Source organism: Polypterus senegalus, chromosome 7, assembly GCF_016835505.1.
Source record: "Polypterus senegalus isolate Bchr_013 chromosome 7, ASM1683550v1, whole genome shotgun sequence".
NCBI classification, from domain to species: Eukaryota; Metazoa; Chordata; class Cladistia; order Polypteriformes; family Polypteridae; genus Polypterus; species Polypterus senegalus.
Genome location: NC_053160.1, coordinates 41,937,426 through 41,957,448, shown reverse-complemented (window position 1 = coordinate 41,957,448; position 20,023 = coordinate 41,937,426). Strand labels below are relative to the sequence as shown.

General features: G+C 34.4%; 1 protein-coding gene across 3 annotated transcripts in view; it reads right to left on the bottom strand.

Annotated features, from left to right (window-relative positions):
• Positions 1 to 897: 897 nt before the first annotated feature.
• Positions 898 to 20,023, bottom strand: part of rasgef1ba (RasGEF domain family, member 1Ba) — a 33,969-nt gene continuing 14,843 nt past the window's right edge. For all 3 annotated transcript variants that reach the window (XM_039758528.1, XM_039758529.1, XM_039758530.1), the window contains exons 5-14: positions 16,827 to 17,039; positions 15,885 to 15,959; positions 15,213 to 15,308; positions 14,121 to 14,223; positions 11,536 to 11,615; positions 10,136 to 10,231; positions 6,306 to 6,401; positions 5,904 to 6,027; positions 4,387 to 4,459; positions 898 to 2,694 (exon numbers count right to left, since the gene is read on the bottom strand). In XM_039758528.1, coding sequence (XP_039614462.1) covers positions 2,670 to 2,694; positions 4,387 to 4,459; positions 5,904 to 6,027; positions 6,306 to 6,401; positions 10,136 to 10,231; positions 11,536 to 11,615; positions 14,121 to 14,223; positions 15,213 to 15,308; positions 15,885 to 15,959; positions 16,827 to 17,039 — 981 coding nt within the window. In that variant the 3' untranslated portion in view covers positions 898 to 2,669. The remainder of the gene's footprint in view (positions 2,695 to 4,386; positions 4,460 to 5,903; positions 6,028 to 6,305; positions 6,402 to 10,135; positions 10,232 to 11,535; positions 11,616 to 14,120; positions 14,224 to 15,212; positions 15,309 to 15,884; positions 15,960 to 16,826; positions 17,040 to 20,023) is intronic.

Here is a 20,023-nt window from a genome sequence, read left to right as displayed (position 1 = left end):
CTTAGCTTCAGCAGCAGTTTAATTGGTAGATCTGAAACAATCTCTTGGACTAATCTAATCTGCCAATCTGCAATGGTGTGGTCACTTGGGGTAACCAGATCTTCTTAAAATCTGCAGTTGAGATGCTCAATCCATACATAGTCTTGCAACCCTGGCACACAGTCTGCTTGCCAATGGCCCTCTCCCTTGCTTGTGGTTACACCTGAGGCATTGTGGAGTGTGGCCTTTGTCTCCCTGTGACCTAAACTTTGAATTAAGGCCTTTTTAAAAATGACCTGATCAGGCTTTGTTTGACTCAGATCTTGTTGGGAAAAGTTTACCATAACAAGCTTTTGTGTATCTGGGACAGGTAGACAAGCTATAGTATAATATAGCAATAGTTTTCTAATTGCAGAAAGTGATGCTTTTCTTTTTTTCCATCAACATTTATACGTGATGCCAATCTGGCAAAAATAATGAGCTTTTGGACACTTGGTGTCAAATATGATATCTATAGAGTCAGTTTCTGAATATATAAGTTCCTTTTGGAAATAGGCTTGAATATATGAAATGTAATGTAATGTAATTTATTTGAAGTCATCATACCTTATATATATGGTACATGCAGTATGTAATGTAAAAAGCACAATTTCTCCACCAAGATTCTGCCAACCTTGCCACAATCTTTTCTGTAATTCTATCTTTATCTCTGTTTTCTTGTATCAGATTTAGTAGATTAAAAAAGGAAAGATGCCAGCCTTATCATATAGCCAGTAGGGAATAATAATATTTAAGAAACTTAAATACAATGTAAGAATAACACCCTATTATAAAAGATATATTCAGTATTACTGCAACTGCTTACATACAGTACATTACTTCAAACTCACTATGAAAAGAAAAAGCACATTTTAAAAATATTTTTTCACTCTTTTATTTACAAAAAAATTCTTCTTGCATCTACATAGCTTATAAAGGCTTCCTCTAAGCAGTCCAGACAAATGAAACGCATAACACTATGCACAAAACAAAGAAAGTATATACACAGAAAACACAATATATTATGACATTTTCTCAAGAAAAAATTCTTAAGCTTTAAGTCACATGTTAATAATGAAGTCTGACTTCGTTTCAAGTACCACAACATGAATGATGACATTAAAAAAATAAAATGAAAAGCTAAACCTAATAAAATTTGACAATTACACCGTCAATCTTTTTAAAATTTGCCTTTTTTGTTTTGTTTCAAATCAAAATGCTGGTGTTTTTCCAGGTTGAAACAAAAAAGAAAAAAAATGGAATCACCTGGCATGTATTTTCAGGAAATCAATTTACTGTCACATCTAGAATTTGTGTGGTTTTGCTGGTAAATAAAATATGAACTATATTTACATTTTGTACTTAGTACAAACCCATATTTTTAGAACCAAAAAAACACTGTAGAAAATCATCTATGTTTATATTAGCACACGGTACATCTGTGGGCAACAGGCCCTTTCTAAAAAAATACAATACAAAAAAGCCATCCATTAATTTCAGAAAAGCTGCCACGGATCACGACTGTGAGGGCAAAGGCTGCAAAGTAAGCTGAGGAAATTCCCACCAATGTGAGAATTCATGCTCAATCCTTCATGACATAACATTTTTTGAATTATGAAACTGGGAAAAATGATACTAGATATATACAAAATTAAAAGAAGAATTCCGTCTTTTATATATTACTTTATAATAATTCTCAAAGCTTGAGAGTTTAGTGTTTAAAAGAAAGACGTCTGAATGTATTTGATGAGTCATTTCTCAAAGTGCTTGGATTTATTTTAGGTTTGTGTATACGCAGTAGGGTTCTCTTTTCAAAGACAATTTTGTGTCGTGTGTAGATTGTACAGTCTTTTAAATTATATTAGTGACTTTATAAATGTGTAATTTGGGTATAATATATTATTGTGGTTACTGTTATTTCCATATTTTTTTTTAAATTTGATATTACAAATTGGTATAAATTGTTTTTAATCCATAACGGTTTAACATAACACGTTTCAACATTAATCACATGTAAAAAATACAAAAGAAAAGACAAAATGAAAATAGTTCAAATAAATTCAAATGTGTTCCAGTTACTCGAGTCACACGGTGCTTCCACCAATACAATCACTGTTCACTTTGAAGAAAGTTTACAAATATGCAATGCAGAGTTGGCCATCCAGCAGCAAACTTGCAATTAAATAGAAAGAAAAGTCAAAAGTCTGACAACATTGTTGAACAGTGTAGCAGCCACAAAGCACTGGTCTGTAATACTGTTTGGCGTGATGAACACTCCTGCAGTCTCAGGTTTCCTAAGGGAATATGGTCATCTTGAAGCTTCTAGGGCTCATGGCTCAATGTGTTTCTATTTGATGATAAATACAGAAATAGATTTCTGTAAACTCCAGCCAGGGAAAAACTTTGAAAGAATGAAAAAAAAAAAAATCAAAACCATTGCGTTAGCAAAACGGAAAGGAGCCACAATCATCACCAAACTGCCTTTTGCAGTTGAGCAAAATAGCCAGCAGTTAGCTTTTCAGCACAGGGCAGATGGTAAGTTATCCACGTCATCAAGATGAACCACATTGTTCCTTGATCCCATCACGCAGCAGTTTGTACAAAGTTGGTCACACACTTCTCCATTTTCTTGGATTTGTATTTTTGTTAGATCACACTCTACTAAGCAGAGTAGACCTGTAAAATGAATAAAGAAAGAAAAGTTGCTAAATGTGAGGAAGATAAAAAGATTCATATATATTGTTTTGTCATTGCCTTAAGTATCTTTATTACCAGATGCACATCACTGCAAGATGCTTTCCATTTTCAGCAACAATATAAAAAATGTCTTTGCAAATATCAAGTAAGAGGCTGGTGTACTTCAGCACAATCATTAATGGGAGCTGAACAAGAACACACCAACTCAAACCTGCTTTTGTCTTTGCTCACCATGATTAACTCACATACCTGCTAAGCTTTATCCCAAGTAAGATATGTATTTTACATAAATCAGACAAAATTCAATATGAGCTGTCACATTTCATCGTTTTAAACACAAGCAGTGGTAACATCTGAGTTGGATAGAGTATGTTTAAAACATGCTTTGTACATCAATGCACAGAAGTGGCGAGTTCAAGCATCATATTGTGGCAGTAAACTAAAGCAATGAATTATATTTTAGGTAATGTAAGCTTTCTTTACATTGAGTTGACACTGACAGTGCAGGCAATAGCACAGGGCAAGCCTCTGACAACGTAGAATGCTGCAGTTAACATTAAGACTTTAAAATGGCTGCTTAATGATTAGCTACTGATAAGGCATTTTAGTGGAACGCTTCTGATGCAATGTTTTGATCTACTCCTTAATGTGAATAACATCATTGACAACTTTGTGTGGTCCATATGATCCATGGTCCATATTTATAAATAGCAAAACCGACACCAATGATCACTTGACAGAAGTAAACATGAAATAACCACCAGTTGTGAACTTCAGGAGACTAAGGTGGATGAGCTATTGCTAAGTAGGCATATCAGATATCACATTTGGTAATCTGATGATTTCTTCCATTTCTCAAAAAAGGATTGGAGCTTCAAAAGATGACTGAAATTATTTGTATTTATCACCAACTATTTCTGTCTGAAGCATTTTTACACAAAATAAAGTCAGTGGCATCCATGGTAAAACCTCCTTATGTGCAAAAGGAGAGCAAGCTAGGAAGGTGTGGTGACACTTAAAAATACTTTGATGTGAAACATTTTTTCAAAAAGAGTACAAACAGCATGGTAAACAAAATCTGAAATATAACTCAGCAAAGTGCCAGCTACTGATAAATGATTCAATCAAGTCAAGATTGTCATAAGAAATTCAGAATTACTCTGCATGAGATTATCTGTTTAGAGGGTTTTCACACCAGCGACACAAACACAAACATACAGACCGATGAACGTATTTGGACCTGGCCATCATACTCGAGTTGTCAAATCATGTTTCAATCATTCAAATCTGTTCAATACTCAAAGCTGTAATTTTAATCCAATCACAATACCTTCTTCTACTTGATGGCAAGTAAAAAACAAATACTACATTATTCTGTGGCATTTTTCCCTTAGTTTTGCACATATTGTATTTTGTTCCACTACAATCAGTTACAACTTATTTGAACAGAACACATCTTTTTTTAAATTTAGAGCACCTGTGTGTAATTATTTTAATTTCTGTCAAATTAAATAGCAGACATTGCAGGAATAAACAGAATATAGAAACTATGCATGACACAAGACTTCATTCAGTATGCGTATGACTACTACCAAATGAAATGATCAATTATATTTTTCAGTTTTGTGTTAACTATCAAGTTTAACAAATAAAAAAAAAACAAGTATATACCTTAGAGTCTTCCATCTGTCTTTCTCAATGTGGTTTTCAGGACCCTCACTTTCATAAGAGGCTAAGTAAAGTGCTAAAATGAGAAAAAAAAGATGACTTTAAACCTCTAAGAGAGTTCCATTATAAAAAAGGGGAATCAAATCTGTTAAGCACCACCCATAACTTGCAATGCAATATACAGGATTTATTAGCACATTTTAGTAACTAGTTTTGAAATTATAATAAATGGAGCTGTTTAACTGTGAAGTTTCATTACGTGAAGATCTGCTTATACCTATTGAGCCAGCAATAATTTATTTGAAAACTGAAAAGAAAAACAATCATCAAGAATAAAGTACATACTTTGATCTTACTATACATACTGCCTTCATTCATCAACGTTCATCACAAATGGTAATAATGTACAATCGCAATGTCTAGGCTGCCACAGTCTGTTTGTCCTAATCCAAAATGCCTGGGACCAGAAGATCTTTTTGCAATATTTACATATACGTAATACGATATCATGCCGACACCCTTGATCAAGTAGGGAAAGGTAGCCAAACTAACCAAATATAACATATTTCACCTCAAAAGTGATGAATATGATGCATTTTAGTTCCCTTTTAAGAGGGCCAATGCTGTGTATCTGCTCTAAAGAACTGTTTTGGAATTTTGTCAGTCTATATCAGCTATATGTTGTCACTCCTTAGGGAACTGGCTGACAGTTCAGGAATAGCTCAGCCAACCTTCACTCATCACACCCACTGTGCTGGAAACCATTAAAAGACTGACAAGGCAGTACATTCAGTTTTTGTATGGTGTGGGTGTAAATACATATAACCTTTACATGTTTTTGCCAATATGAACAGGCAATTTGCAGCAGTGTCTGGTTTTCCAAACGTAATTGGAGCAATTAAATTAACTCATATAGCAACAAGGACACTTAACGAAAATAAAGCTGCTTTTGTTAACTGTAAGTAGTGACATTTTATTAATGTACAAGTCATATGCAATTTTATTGGGGTGGTGCAGCACTTCTGAACTGCCACACATATGTTATTGTGACACTTCACAGAGGACAAAGCTTGTTGACTATGTTTTGTTGCTTAGTGGTGTTTGATGCTTCTAGGGGTGCAGCCCCCCCACATTCAACCCCTACTCCCCAACATTAACCAATTGTCAATCATGTGTTATTTCTTCACAGCGCGATATTTTGCCAGACACCAAAGTGTCGATCATGTGTTATTGCTTCATGGAGGATTCCCCACATTCCCACCCTACTCTGAAAGAATGAATCCAATTTAAATTTGCATATATGTTATTCGCATTCACTTTTTGGTGTATATCTATTTTCACACTTTAATCGAAGCAAAGTTTTATAAAAGAGAACCTTGGTGTGGAATTTTATACTTGTGGCATCATATTGGTGCACAGAAAAGTTTCAGATTTTATAATTGCAAATTACGGTTACTCAACCTGCATTACAGAAAAGTAGAAACAATTTGTACTTCCTATATATGAGACAAATAACTCACCATCTTCACTGAAGACAGGTGCTGTCAGCAGATACTGCAGGATTTTCCGGTCTCTCTCAAAGGGACACTCAACCAGCTTCCATGTCATGAATTCACTGACCTGTTTAGCCAGCTCCCAAAATTTCTATAGAAAAATAAAATCAATCATAATCAGTGGGATGCAAAATTAAAAAAAACATTTATTTGCCACTGCAAATGCTGCATTATAGCTGCCTTGCTGCTGTGAAAAGGAGAAGGTATTCTAAAAATAAGCACAAACAGTACAGTTGAACTTGAGACATTACCAATCACGGAAACTTAAATATTGGCTCTGTTGTCACAAGTTATCATCTTTGAGTAGTTCTCAAACAATGACGAAAACACTATAAAACCTTATGTTTGACGTAAAATGAACAACTTTACCTCAAAATTGACATGTCCGTTGGGAAGTCGATTTGCACAGCCTTCATTTAAAAAATAAATATCCTTGATTAACAGGCTGAAGAAGGGAATGACAATCTGCAAAAACAGAGAACAATTGGAAATATTTTGTTAACATACCTTACATCATGAGTTAAAATAAATCAATTTTCTGTTTATATTTTTACTACTGAAACACTTCAAACATAACAAGTAGAGAAAATCTGTCAAATATCAAATGGTATACAATCGTGCACAACAGAAATTATTTTTCCTTTGAAATATCAAAATACATATATTTTTACATACAATAATATATTTTACATACGGTATAGTGAATTTATTATTATTATTATTTATTAAATATTTATTTATATTTTAATGTACACTTTTTATTGGATTATATACTGTATACCACTCAAAGGGTAGCACAGAGTTGCTAGTGCTGTCTTGCTCTCAGTATAGTGCTGCTTTACTAAACATGACTCAGATCTACAGTAAAATGATATAAACACCTTGAAATGCCTCTATTAGGAAAGATTAACACATAGCTTAGTAAATGCATGATAAATATATGTGGGTTATTTAGTGCTCATGTCCAGATGGCAGATGTCAGGACTCAGATTCAGGAAGGCCAGGTCAAAGCATTAGCAGAAGCTTTAAGAGAAATAGATATGATGTGACATATTTTCTGTGTGAGGTTTTCATCATGATTCTGAACACACATCTGCTCAGGGAATGGCACAGCCTTACACTGACATACTGTATAATCTTTCTTGTTTCTACTTTTTCTGCACCACCTTAGTCCCATCCAGTGTTGCATAGTATAGATAGTTGATGGAATCAGATGCAAGGCAGGATAATAAAATGTGAGCATGGCCAATTTGTGGTGGAGTATTCTCTCACAAAGTTTCAAACAACTAAAATGGGTCAGTAGAAACCATATAATCAAATTTACATACTTCTGTTTTTTTAAGTATGCAACTGAGGAGTAATTTATTCTAACAGCAACGTAAAACAATATGTGTACCCAAAAACTCTTATTTTGTCAATTATTGGCAAACATCATTATTAAGGGGTTGCACAATGGTTACCTGGAAGCATTGTATTTAAGGCAGGAGTAGAACCTAGATTAAATTTTAGTTAACTGAAGGGCACAAGTCAATGTGGGCCAGGTGGTTCTAAACATAACCTACATGCCTTTGGAAGGAAACATGAAAGCGCAGATATAAGATGTATATATGAAACTGGCAGTGTGGTGCAGTTGCTAGGGCACTGCCAGTTCAAACTTCACCTCCAACTTACAGTATAAACATAACCAAATGACTTAACCTGATTGTGACCCAACTGTAAGAAAGAAAACAGTCTTCCACATATGTTCTAAAAAGATAAACACAAGTACTGTGCTAATTCAACCAAGGTATTGGTTTGGATGCAGACTGAACCCTGATCTTTGGAGGAATGAGGACACAACATTAAACACTGTGACAACCTAGGCTAAAAATATTATTAAGATCTCTCATACTCAAAGACACTGGAAATAAAGTAATGCTAACAAAACATTTTAAATAGATACCTGCTTTTTCTGTCTTAGCATATGCTCCATAAAAATAAGTAGCTTGGTAATTATAAATCTTTAAAAGGGTAATTTTTAATTGTATATATTTTCAGGTAAAGTATAATTCAGTCTTGCAAAGTACACTTTATAGATTCCCTGAAGCCAGTGTGGGAGGGAAGCCCAAAAACAGAAACTGGATGCTGGCCCATTTTCTCTAAGGACATTTATAAAGAACTGAAAATAAAACAGAAGCCCTTCTGACCTGTGAGATCTTCCTATTCTGGGAACATTTTGTTCTCAATTAAATACTGTAAGTAATGTACAAGACTGAGCCTCCCAATAAAATAAAAAGGGTATCTGTTCTGAAGTTAAACATTACTGACTTCTATTGCACAGACTCTCTTTATCATTCAAATAATGAGATTCCCAAATGCATAATCTAATCATTATTTATAGAAATATTTACAAAATGATTTCATGGTAGCTCAGTGGTTGGCATTGCTGCCTCTTATCTTCAGAGTCCTAAGTTTGAATTTTAGGCTGATGATGAAGTGTGTGGAGTTTGCACATATTCCCTGGGTGGTGTAGTAGGAAAGCAGTAGTAGTGGCTGATGTAGTGGCTGAAGCATTGGGTTTAAAATTCCAAAGACTGCTGATTGAATCACATCCACTCACTTACTGTGTAACCTCTAGCAAGTCACTTTCCACATCTGTGTCTAAAATTAATGTAAAGCATGTTAGGAATATGCTACATTTCTACATGCACTCCAATTTTGACCCATAACCCAAATATGGGCAACTTAAGTTAACTGTCAATTCTAAATTTTCCCAGTATGAGTGAATGCAAATGTCAGCTGAAATGGACTAATGAATGTTAAAAAGTTCCTGCCTTGTGCACACTGCAGCCATGATTGATATTAACTACTCCATGACATTGAAATGTAAGGAGTGAATATTTATAAACAGATGACATAATGTTTAGTTACCCCTTAGGGGCAGTAAAACACCCCTTTATTCCTTTGAAAAAGTCCATACATATCATTTCAGTATCAGCCACAAACCATCATGGAAGGATTAGATTTAAGGTAACCAACCCCCGGCAGCATTAGAGGCATCTACAACATAATGCTAAATTGTAAAAATACAGATGTTGCTTCTTGAGCCTGCATACAGAAGTGCCCTTGTCCTATCCTAACAATATCAAAAAACAACCATTCCAGCTCAATAAATGAATGCTAGTATTACGGGAAGCTGTAGCCTCAGTAACAACAAGTGCAGGGCAGGGGTCAACCCTGGACTGAGTTCCAATCTACATATAACCAATATTAATGTGTTTGGTTAAAAAAATTACTGAAATATACTAAAAAGGCAAATGATAGTGTGTATGTGGTTACTATTGCATGAAATGATGAACCTCAAGAAAAAGAGTAAGTACTTGGTATCCTACTATTACACAGTATATTTGATTAATGTTTTTATGCAGAGTGACTTACAAGATCAGAATGCATTACAACTTTTCATAGTTATTTTTACAGTTGGAATACAGGTTGTCTAGATAACTTCCAAATGGTCACAGAGAACCAAAACCTCGAAGACTAAGCCCAGGGCCCAAACCACTACACCACATTGCCTGCCCAAAGTGCAAGAAGAAAGTCTGCCTCTATTTCTACACAGTTACACAAACCATGCACATATAGAGCCTCAAACCTTTTAACTGATCTGCTCAAATGTGACACCTGTAGAGGTTTGTAAAGTTCAAAAGAGGGAAAATTGGCTCTAAAATATTCTTGTAAATGTTAGCCATTGGAATGCATAATACGAAGAGCACCAGTGAAGGGGTTCTCAATGTACAAGACAATACACACATAAATGATTTATAACATAACTACACTATAAATACTCATGTATACTGCCATTATGAGTATGCTAAAATACAAAAAAAGAAAAACAAAACTGTACATTTGCACTGTATGACTAGGCTTTTCATTTTACTACAAGTGTCATAAGGCATTTTTTTCAGAAATTAGATGTAGTTAAATATATACATATATACAAAAAGAGTCATAGTTTTACTATGCACAACTGTACTTGGGGAGAAAACCAGTCTTCTTTACTAGGATTATCAGATTCTTCAGGATTTCCTCCACATTCTTATCCCTGGTATAATCACAAGGATCAGTATGTGCATAATCACTGATATAAGCTGCTCTGCAATTCCTTCCTCTGCTAGTATTATTTTGAAAGTGATGTGGATTGAAATGAATGATGTTTTTACCTTTTCCCTGCTGCTGTGAGCTGTCAAAGATCTCTGTGTGGCCCCACGCAGTGCTGTTCTATAGTTGTAGAAATTACTCGAGGGATCCATCTGATGCTGAAGAGAAAAACACAAAAGGCCAGAAAGGGTTAGGGAAAGAATGAAATATGCTAAACTCCCTTAAAATACAAAAACAAGCAAGGCTCAGCACATTTGCCAAAAACAAATTCCAGTTTATTTATTTATAATTGTTTCATTTTTTTTTTCCCATGCTCAAGAAGAATTTTACTGGAGCACCACCAATTTTCACAAAGTACGTGACTGGATTAAACAACCTACAATAACATCTGGCATTTAAGGATTAAAACATAATAGAAAATCTATAATGTGGTCCAGATTTAAGATAATGTTCTAGGTAACTTGTAATATTCTGACATTCCACCTATTTCAACTACTGCAAACTCATAAGCAATAATTTGCTTGCTATTGTGATTGATGACGATTAATTATATTTAACTAGGTATCCATTTAGTTAAATAAAATAAGACCTGAAAATATCCTAAGTTATGTATTTTTTGCCCAACTATTAATTATGAATTCACAAATAAGTTTGTCAATTTGTGCAGTGGCAGAGCCTGAATATGAAGATTTGACTTTTTACTAGTGACCAGTTGAGTATCACACATGTGAACAAGTACAACTATCAACACCACCCTGTCCTCCAATGACTTTCTGGACATAAATACAATATGAATTCTGCTAAGATGAGCTCACAATAAAGGATCAACAAATACAGAGATTTGAAGTACTGTTTAATCACCATGAGTATAAAAATCTGTGGACATTCAGTACAAAAATATAAATATATTTCAAAAATAATCTAGTTCAGGATCATGAGAGCTGGACCACACACCAGCATCATGAGAAAAGGTGAGAACCAACCCTGGAAAGGGAACCTGTGAAGGGTGCATATAAAAAAGCTGGTTTGATTAGATAAAGCATGTTATTTAGCAATATATTTTAAACGATAACTAAAGATATAGGTAGACCTATAAGGAATGTCAAACAAACCTGCAACAAACCTGACTTTATTTAGGTTTATTTAGCTCCCTTGATATGGATGATTTCTTTTTAATCATTCAAGGTTGCCAACTGTCTTATTTAACCAACATGAATAATCTTGGTGTGCATCTTTTTGTAAAAAAGCACTTCAAAGACCCATTGCTAACAATGCTGTATGCTATGCCTTGTTTAGCCTCCTTGTTACTCTTCCATTGAGTTACACCTCAAAGCCTCCTGATCTCAGTGATGTACAGTAATGAAAGCTAACAGATCCTCCTTTTCAGAAGCTCCTGCTTGTATATGCATTATAACAAGTGACAACAATGATAAACCCCCAATAGTGAGCTTTTCTTACTTACTTCCAGAATATCAAACTTGGCTGTTTTCACTTTGGCCCAGGTTTTCTTGAGCCGAGAGACAGGACTCATGTTCATGCCAGCTGCAGACAAAAAAAGAGAAACTGGTGAGCACATATCAATGCAAATTGAAAGCTGTCCTCTCCTTTATCCAAAGCTGTGAGATCTTCCCCTATAGTAAATCTTCTGGGGAAACAGTAACATTTGTTTCCACTTCACATAGTGCCAAAGGAAATGTTTTGACACGTGGTACAAAGGCTTTTGTTTCTATCTAGTCAAAATGACTAAATGAAAGCAGCATATAAACTCATTATTCTCATTTAGAGTATGACCATGAGCTGCCTTTTAAGACAGAAGCTTTCAGGCAAAACAAGGAGAAAGTGATACTTGCAAATTTTCTCTATGATAGGTTTTGAAAGGGGAATCATGAATTATGCAAATAAAATACAATTAAATTAAAAGATATATGAAGACTACTTTATTAATGAAAATACTCTGAGATGTGAAGGCATGTGTAACACATAAAGGAATGTGGCTTTTACACAAAGCCAAATCAAGCTTTTAACCTTTGCAACATTTAGCAGTTGAACCAGCAGAGAAGCACTATGCTTACAATGTTATCTGACACTAAAGAATTTTTTTTAGTTTTTAATAACTACTTATGCAAATATTATTTATGCGACAAAACATATGGCATCAGATGTGATACCTCCTGTTAGCTGCAGAGGCTGGAACAAAAGTGGAATACAAAACACTGCCCCTTTCCCATGGCTTGTTTCTTCTGTTCTCCTTTATATGTTCCCTGAATTTCCCCAAGGAGAAGCTGCATAAACCACGGCCTGAGGCAAGCTCTCTAGGGAGAGGATTGGCCTGAGACAACTGGCAGTTTCTTCCCACATACAGTGCCTGCCAATTTTGAACACTGCTGTGGTCAGCACTGACCATCTGGCTCAGTGACACTGGTCCAGCAAATTCACATTTTCCTCCCGACTTTCTACTCTCTTTCTATCTAGGACAATAGATGCTACTATACCATACTGTGGACCTTTTGACATCACCATTCTATGCTTATTTGTTTTTCATACTCTTTCTTTGTATCTTTAATTTGACATTTCATTAAAATCATGAGCTCACTGTAAATACTTTAACACTGACTAGCTGTTAACATGCATGAAGCAAACAGAATTATCCTTGAAGGGCTATACAAACAATACAGGAAGTGTCCAAAAGGGCAACATGATGAAAAATAAATTTTTCTGATTGAATTATTAAAATTAGAATGATAATATAAATAAGGTAAAATGAGAAAGCTAACATGTCTAAAAGGTATATATCATTATTTAATCATTGGTGCTGGTGAATTTTACATTTCCGTAATGTAAAAAAAAACATTAAACAAGACCAGAACGAACCATGGATAGAGCAGCACTGTGCTACAAAGCAAATTCACTCACAACTCACCAATAAACCTAACAAATTTGTGGCTTGGAGGAAAATGGAATAACCAAACCAGCAATTGATATCAGTCTCTTGGAACTGAGAAGAAGTAGCATAAATAACTCAGTCACCATGCCTCACTAACTGTTAAAAATTGGCTCTAAATAAATGATACACACAAGTCAAAAGAAAATAAACTGTAAATCTGATACCCTTACAAGTCCACAATTCTAAATTATAATATAAAGTTTGCACACAATGTAAAATTTATAGGGCTATTAAACATAAACTGAAATCAAGTAATCTCAACAACATATTTACTTTTTGATGGTATGTAAACTAATTACCACAACATTTTAAGAGTGTTTCTGGTTGGCACTGTGCCAGGATGACAATTTAGTCACAGATGTACAAACACAAGCCCTCTCATATTCAACACCTGAATTCTCAGAGAGTTTCTAAAATGCTTATGTTTATAACTTGATGTCACATATTTTATTCATAAAAAGATTTCAAGAATTAGGTTACAATATCTCTGTATACTGTAACAAGGGAAAACAGCTTCACACTTTAGGTAATAAGGCTCAGCCAAATTTACTTATGAAGATATGCAAGTTTAAAGAAGAGCTGCTTACATATACAGTACATCTACCAAACGAATCAAACAAGTAAAGAAATATGTCATTCAAAATTTTTTTTACAAACATTAGAAGCATAGCGTTTTGACTTTTGAGCCTTTACTTGATCCATCAACAGGCTAAACATTAATATAATACTCTGAGACCATCATCATCTAGTGTAGGTTTACAGAGGGCTGTAGTCTGTCTTGGTGGCTTTCAGCACTAGGCAGGAACTAACCCTGTATAGGAAACCAGTACATCACAGGATCCACTATAAGGACTGATTTAGAAGCCCAATCAAGATAACAGATGTGTCTTTAAAATATGAAGAGAACTGTAGCCAGAAAAAAAGAACATGCAAACACAAGACATTTGTGCATTTCATGGTAAGCAGAGGATTCCAACCCTGGACGTTTGATCCATGAGGCAGCATCACTAACTACTAAGCACATCTTTTTTTATTTTTATTACTCAAGAGTAAAATTAACTTTTGCCATTTTGATCTTTATTTTTTCTGCATATTTTACTTACATATAATTGCCATTAAGGAGTTGAAGTTGCCAATATTAAAGCACTCTCGGGCCACATCAATGAAAAACTCAATAACCCGAGCTCTGTGCTTCTTCTTCACGGGCTGCAAATGAAAGGAGAGGTAAGTAACTGTTAGGCTTTATAGTACACTTTGCAAATAATGGATCTTTAAAAAGTGTCTAGCTCAGGGGTGCCCAATGCACTGATCACGATTGACCGGTAGATCACAAAGGTAGTGCAGGTAGATCGCAATGCATTCAAAAAAAAAATTTTTTTAAACGTTAGTCTATCATATATCCTCCCTATGGCATTTGCCACTTGATTAACATACAGGACGGCCAGTCTGAGATCTCTTCTCTTCTAACACATTGGTCATTCCGCACGCACGATCAAATGCGCGAGCTACTGTGAAACTCCGGCTGTGATCTAGTTAGCCTTCCAGTTGATATCGACTAAAGAAGGGATTTAAAAAAAACATGTTTAGGGAGGGTATGGGCTGGATGTGGAATTGGAAGAGGATTTTTTTCTTACAATGTCACAATCGAAGTGCGTTTTTCTGATCTGTGAATCTATCATAGTTGTTCCAAAGAAGGAAAATGTGGAAAGGCATTTTCAAACTGTTAGTAAAAAATACGAAACCGTCGTCCTTCCAAAAAGCGATCTGAGAAAGAGAAAGGAGAGGGAACTAAAATCGCAGTTAATCGGACAGCCATCATTGTTTATTCGGCTGAATTCAAAAGCTCCCTGACTGCATTATTCGGCTCTACTTATTTATGCGAGTCAGCCTTTTCCCACATGACAATTATTAAATCCCAATACTGTAGTGACCATAAATGTATTGAATTGTTATTGTGCCATAAAGGTTATTCAGTTATGCAAGGTACGACAACATACATTTTATGTATAAAGTATACTCAGTATATATACTGTATATATATACAGTATATATATATATTTATATCATTATTAATGTGGGTAGATCATTTCGACCTGGTCATTTTGAAAAAAGTAGCTCGCAAGCCAAAAAATTGTGGGCACCCCTGGTTTAGCTTAATGGAACATTAGCAAAGTGTGAGCATTATGCAGACATACCATGCATATTTCAGTTGCTACCAAGTAGCTAAGTCTGTTGAACCATTCCACGTATGCTTCAAGATTGCTTGTTTTCTTGTGGTCATTAAAACATGTCTGTTGTTAAAGAAGAATGATACAAAGAAATATAATGTTAAGTTATTATGTATTTTCAAAATTCTGTGCAGATTCTATGACTGAATGAATAAATTAAGTTCAAATGGAAAGCTCTTTGTTTTTCCAAATGAAATTTATTTTGTGACATTCACAGTATACATTAATTTTCAATAAAAATAATTTTTAATATACTGTACTCTCAAATTTTTTACACATTTTTAAAGATACTGTGCCTTTTCTTGTGTTTTAAAATAGGGTTTATAGAGCACTGGTCCAAAAATGAAAACCTTAAATTTTTAATGTTTTCTCACAGCATAATGCTGATAATGGGAAGATCAAGTTTTCTTCCAGTACAGAAAACATCCCATAATCAGATGTATAGGTCTCCAAATGATCTAACACAGAGTAATAGTGGAAAAAAATGAAAATATTATGGCTATAAACATATGGCTAAGTCTTTTATTAATTTCTAACCAACAATCAACAGTGAATGCAGCCAATGCACTTACTGGACCAAAACCATGCCCCCAACATTCTAAAACTGATTGTGCCAACGGATGGAATTTCTTTATGTACCTTGTCATTGTCCAAGGGATCTTTTTGCACAAAAGCTTGAACAAATTCTTCCGGTCCAATGTAACTCAACCGCTCCTAAAATGAGAAGAAGTGACCAGTTTTGCAAAGTTTAGTATACTCATGAACAACTACATTGCCATTGGGTGTGAGCTCTCTGTTTTTCAAGATGAAGAATCTACTTTTTCAGGTAATTCCTATAATATTATTTATGTCTTAACTTCAATTAAAGTTTACTGTATTTTATGTTTAATACAAAAGATGCTTAATCTATAAAAAAGAAAATTATTGACACAACAGAAATAAATTACCAGTTTAAATACAACAGAAAAAACAATTATGAAAAGTAAAAAAGCTAATGTGAAGACAGTTACAGTGACACTGTATTCATGTTTTAAATAACTTTGAGGGCAATGATAGAACTTGCACAAGAACAAGAAAAAAAAACATTGATTTAAGAAACCCTAGTTGTAAGAAATAATATCTACCTACCTACATTCCTACCCTTAAAGACTGTTTGCTATTCACTGAAAAGTGAATAAAGGTGATAATATATCTATTTACCCAACTTTTGGTTTCCATTACAGGGTTTTTTGGTGCTATAGCATATAACTGCATGACAAAATCCTGAATAGAATATTACATGATTGTTGGGCCCACTGACTCACAACCACACTCCTGCTACAGTATTGACCTTCAACCTAATAAGCCTGTCTCCAGAATAGTTGGTGAAAATCCTTGAGAACTTGAGAAAAATGTTAAAATGCAACACAAAAAACAGTCAGAATCAAATCTAACTGCACCATTATATAATATTCTTTTGCAGTACTTCTTTGGCTTTCCATCATGGGATGATTTAAATTTTTATAATGATCGCTAAACCTTCTTTGACAAATCTGGAAGCTGCTATTAAAAAGCTTTAAAGCATTATAAAAATTCACTTACCAGCTCTATGTGTGTAAGCTGCTGTGCTAGAGTATATGGGTCACTGCAAATTGTCAAGACATCCCTTTGAATAGAATGGGGTTTGGTTTTCAGTACAGTAAGCCTGTCGGTGACACTGGCATTTATCTTTGCTAGAACTTCTTCATATTGACTGAGAGTGGCCAGCTTACGTATTAGATTCTGTGTCAGCTGATGCACTGTTTTGCGGTATATCTGCAAAGAGAGAAGATAAATGTTGCAAACTTATGCAATACAAGAATCAACAAGTAGATTTTTCTTATCAAATATAAACCAACTACAACTTAATTTGAATTATATAACATAACAGTGCAAAAATTATATATTTTACATATTGTGCTTATAAGTGAGCCCACGTTCCTGAAGCTGGGAGACTGCAGTGCTAACCACTGTGCCAACTATTACTCATAAATGTATTAATTATGATTTGTTTTACTATTTAATATTTAGATAGATAGATAGATAGATAGATAGATAGATAGATAGATAGATAGATAGATAGATAGATAGATAGATAGATAGATACTTTATTAATCCCAAGGGGAAATTTACATTTCACAAATTTATGTTTAAACTAGTATAATAATAAACCTATTCTTTAGACTAACCCCACAAAATGTTTATAGAAAACTTGTGTCAGGAAATGTAGTGATATTTTGATTTTAGTCCTGAAAATAAAGAAGCTCCCTGCACACACACACTGTTTGGCCAGCGTTTGGTAAGGTTATATCAGTGCTGAAATTAAATCAAAGCAATATTTTGGCTTGTTTTTCTAAGGTTACCACAGAATTTAATAAAGTCCTTTCGTTAAAGACACAAATAAAGACATTGTATTGTCTTTCTCTGAATTATTTAATTGATAAAAATCTATTTAAAGTATAACAACTTGGAAGATGAAAGTGTCTTTCATTATACAGTACAGGCCCACAGGTTTATCTGAGTGACATGTGACGGTGTGCTTATCTTCAATCTAATTATAAGACACTATAATTAAAGATTCTATTCTTGTCCGAGTATCTGAATTCCGTTCTACCACGAGATATCAGATCTGCTAAACAACAAAGATATAAGGAGATCTTCACAAATTAGCTGAGACATATCTGTTTTCTTAACCCACTTTAGAGCTACAAGGAGCCATAGCCTATGTCAACTGAACTGGATGCAAGACACCAAAAAAACTCTGAATGGGGCAGCAGTCTATCACTGGTTACATGCACTTCAATAAAGCAATTATTCATAGAAACCTGGTTTCTAAAATACCATATAAACCTTTATTTCAGTAAGAGAATATTCGTCTCTGAGAAACCTGGTTAAAAGATAATGATATTTAATTCTTTTTTGCACAGTTTAATGACGATTACTTGCGGTAATGGTTAAGAAAGTGTGTTTTTGCCTTAACCAGGTTACTCAACTTATTCCACTTGTGTGTGTGTGCGTAAACACAGTAGTATGGTTATTTTATCTTATTACCTTAACACAAACTGTTAAGTTGTCATAGGAAAACTTAAGTACCTGGTGAGTGTACTTCAAAATTAGGCCTGGGTCTGACACCGGTCTAGTAATTTTTGACTGATATAAAATCATGATCATAAATAATTTCATTTTCAAATTCCAAATATATTTTACAAAATCTCAACAATACAGACAAGATAATACAACATCTTTTTCATTATCCAGGCTTTCAGGAATGATTTTAAAACAATGAGTGTGTTTATTCTGAACAATTTAAAATTTCACTGAAACACATATTCAGGAGGTAGATGTAATATTATTATGCTATTATTAAGACTATTAAGTGAGGAACTCTTAATCAATATTTGGCATTTTTGAGTCAGTGACCGAGTCCACAAGACATTTAGTAGAATAGAAAACAATGTTTGAGTTCTAGAGCTTTCAGGTCCTCCTGTGCCATGGCTTAGCCCACCTTGGGATGGTGTGTAACAGCTGAATGTAGTATATAATTGCAATATACAGGCTGACTGTCTTTCATCACACATTTGCACTTCACTTGGAATCAAATCAGAACTGTAGTCAAGTTTTGTGGTACAGGCCAAAATTTTAAAAAAATTATAATTTGTGTGCAATATTTCAGAAAATGTTATCAAGCTCTTGAAACATGTAACCTTGATTTAAAATGAAGCGCTTGGGTATAAAGCATTCATAGAGAATGACACAGTCCTTTAGCTAATGTACTACAGAAAAGGGAAAAAAATAAATGTAAATCAGACTCTGCCTCTTCATACATCTTATCAAGCTCCACATAATAAAGCTTAACATCTGGAACAGCTAAGAGCAGAAAACATCTACAAACCAATAAATGGCTCATTCAGCCAACATGTGTTGAATAAACCAACGACCCACCATACGTGCCCATATTCTTCCTGTATCAAATGAAAATTAAATTATACACATACATTGGCTTTTGGAAACTTGAGCCTTTCATTATTCCTGCTGCTGGCGTCAAACAAATGCTAGAATGATTGCAGCCACAAGAGAAGAGTGAAAAACTCTGCGGTATTTTACTCTGAATGAATTGGCTTTCAAGCAGTTCATGTCTGCAATTTTTATGAACCCTCTCCCTTCAGTTGTATGCACCTGCTGCAGTATAATATTCACCAGATTTGGTAAAACACTATTTTATTTGCTGCCTAAAACCACTGAAACTGTAATCATACGTCATCTGTCAAAATTTAAAAAAAGAAATGCTGATTGTTTAATGCTACACTGAACGGGTTCACAGAGTTTATTTAATATACACCACATGTGATACTAATCCCCATCCATCCATTCCCTCTCTAAAATCCTTAGGCAATTTATTTTGTTTAATTCGTTTATTGGAGGCTAGTGCCTATCCTAGCATCAATAGGCACAGGGTGGGAATCAGCATTAAATAGCACTCTTGTCAATCGATGGGCACATTTGTGGATTTGTTCATAAGTTGTGCTTGTTCAAGTTAACCTTAAAACACATGGATTAGAGATGTTGAAATAAAAAAATCAGATTTGTGGAATTAATTTAATATAGTAAATTAGTAAGAAATTTTATCAATTTCTGCAGAAGTTTACCAATAAATGTTTGCAAATTTCCACTAGAAATATATTACTGATCTTAAGCCGAGTGGTAGTGTGGTGCATTTGTTATTATAAATGCATTGAATGACTTGCTGGGCCACAGTCTAC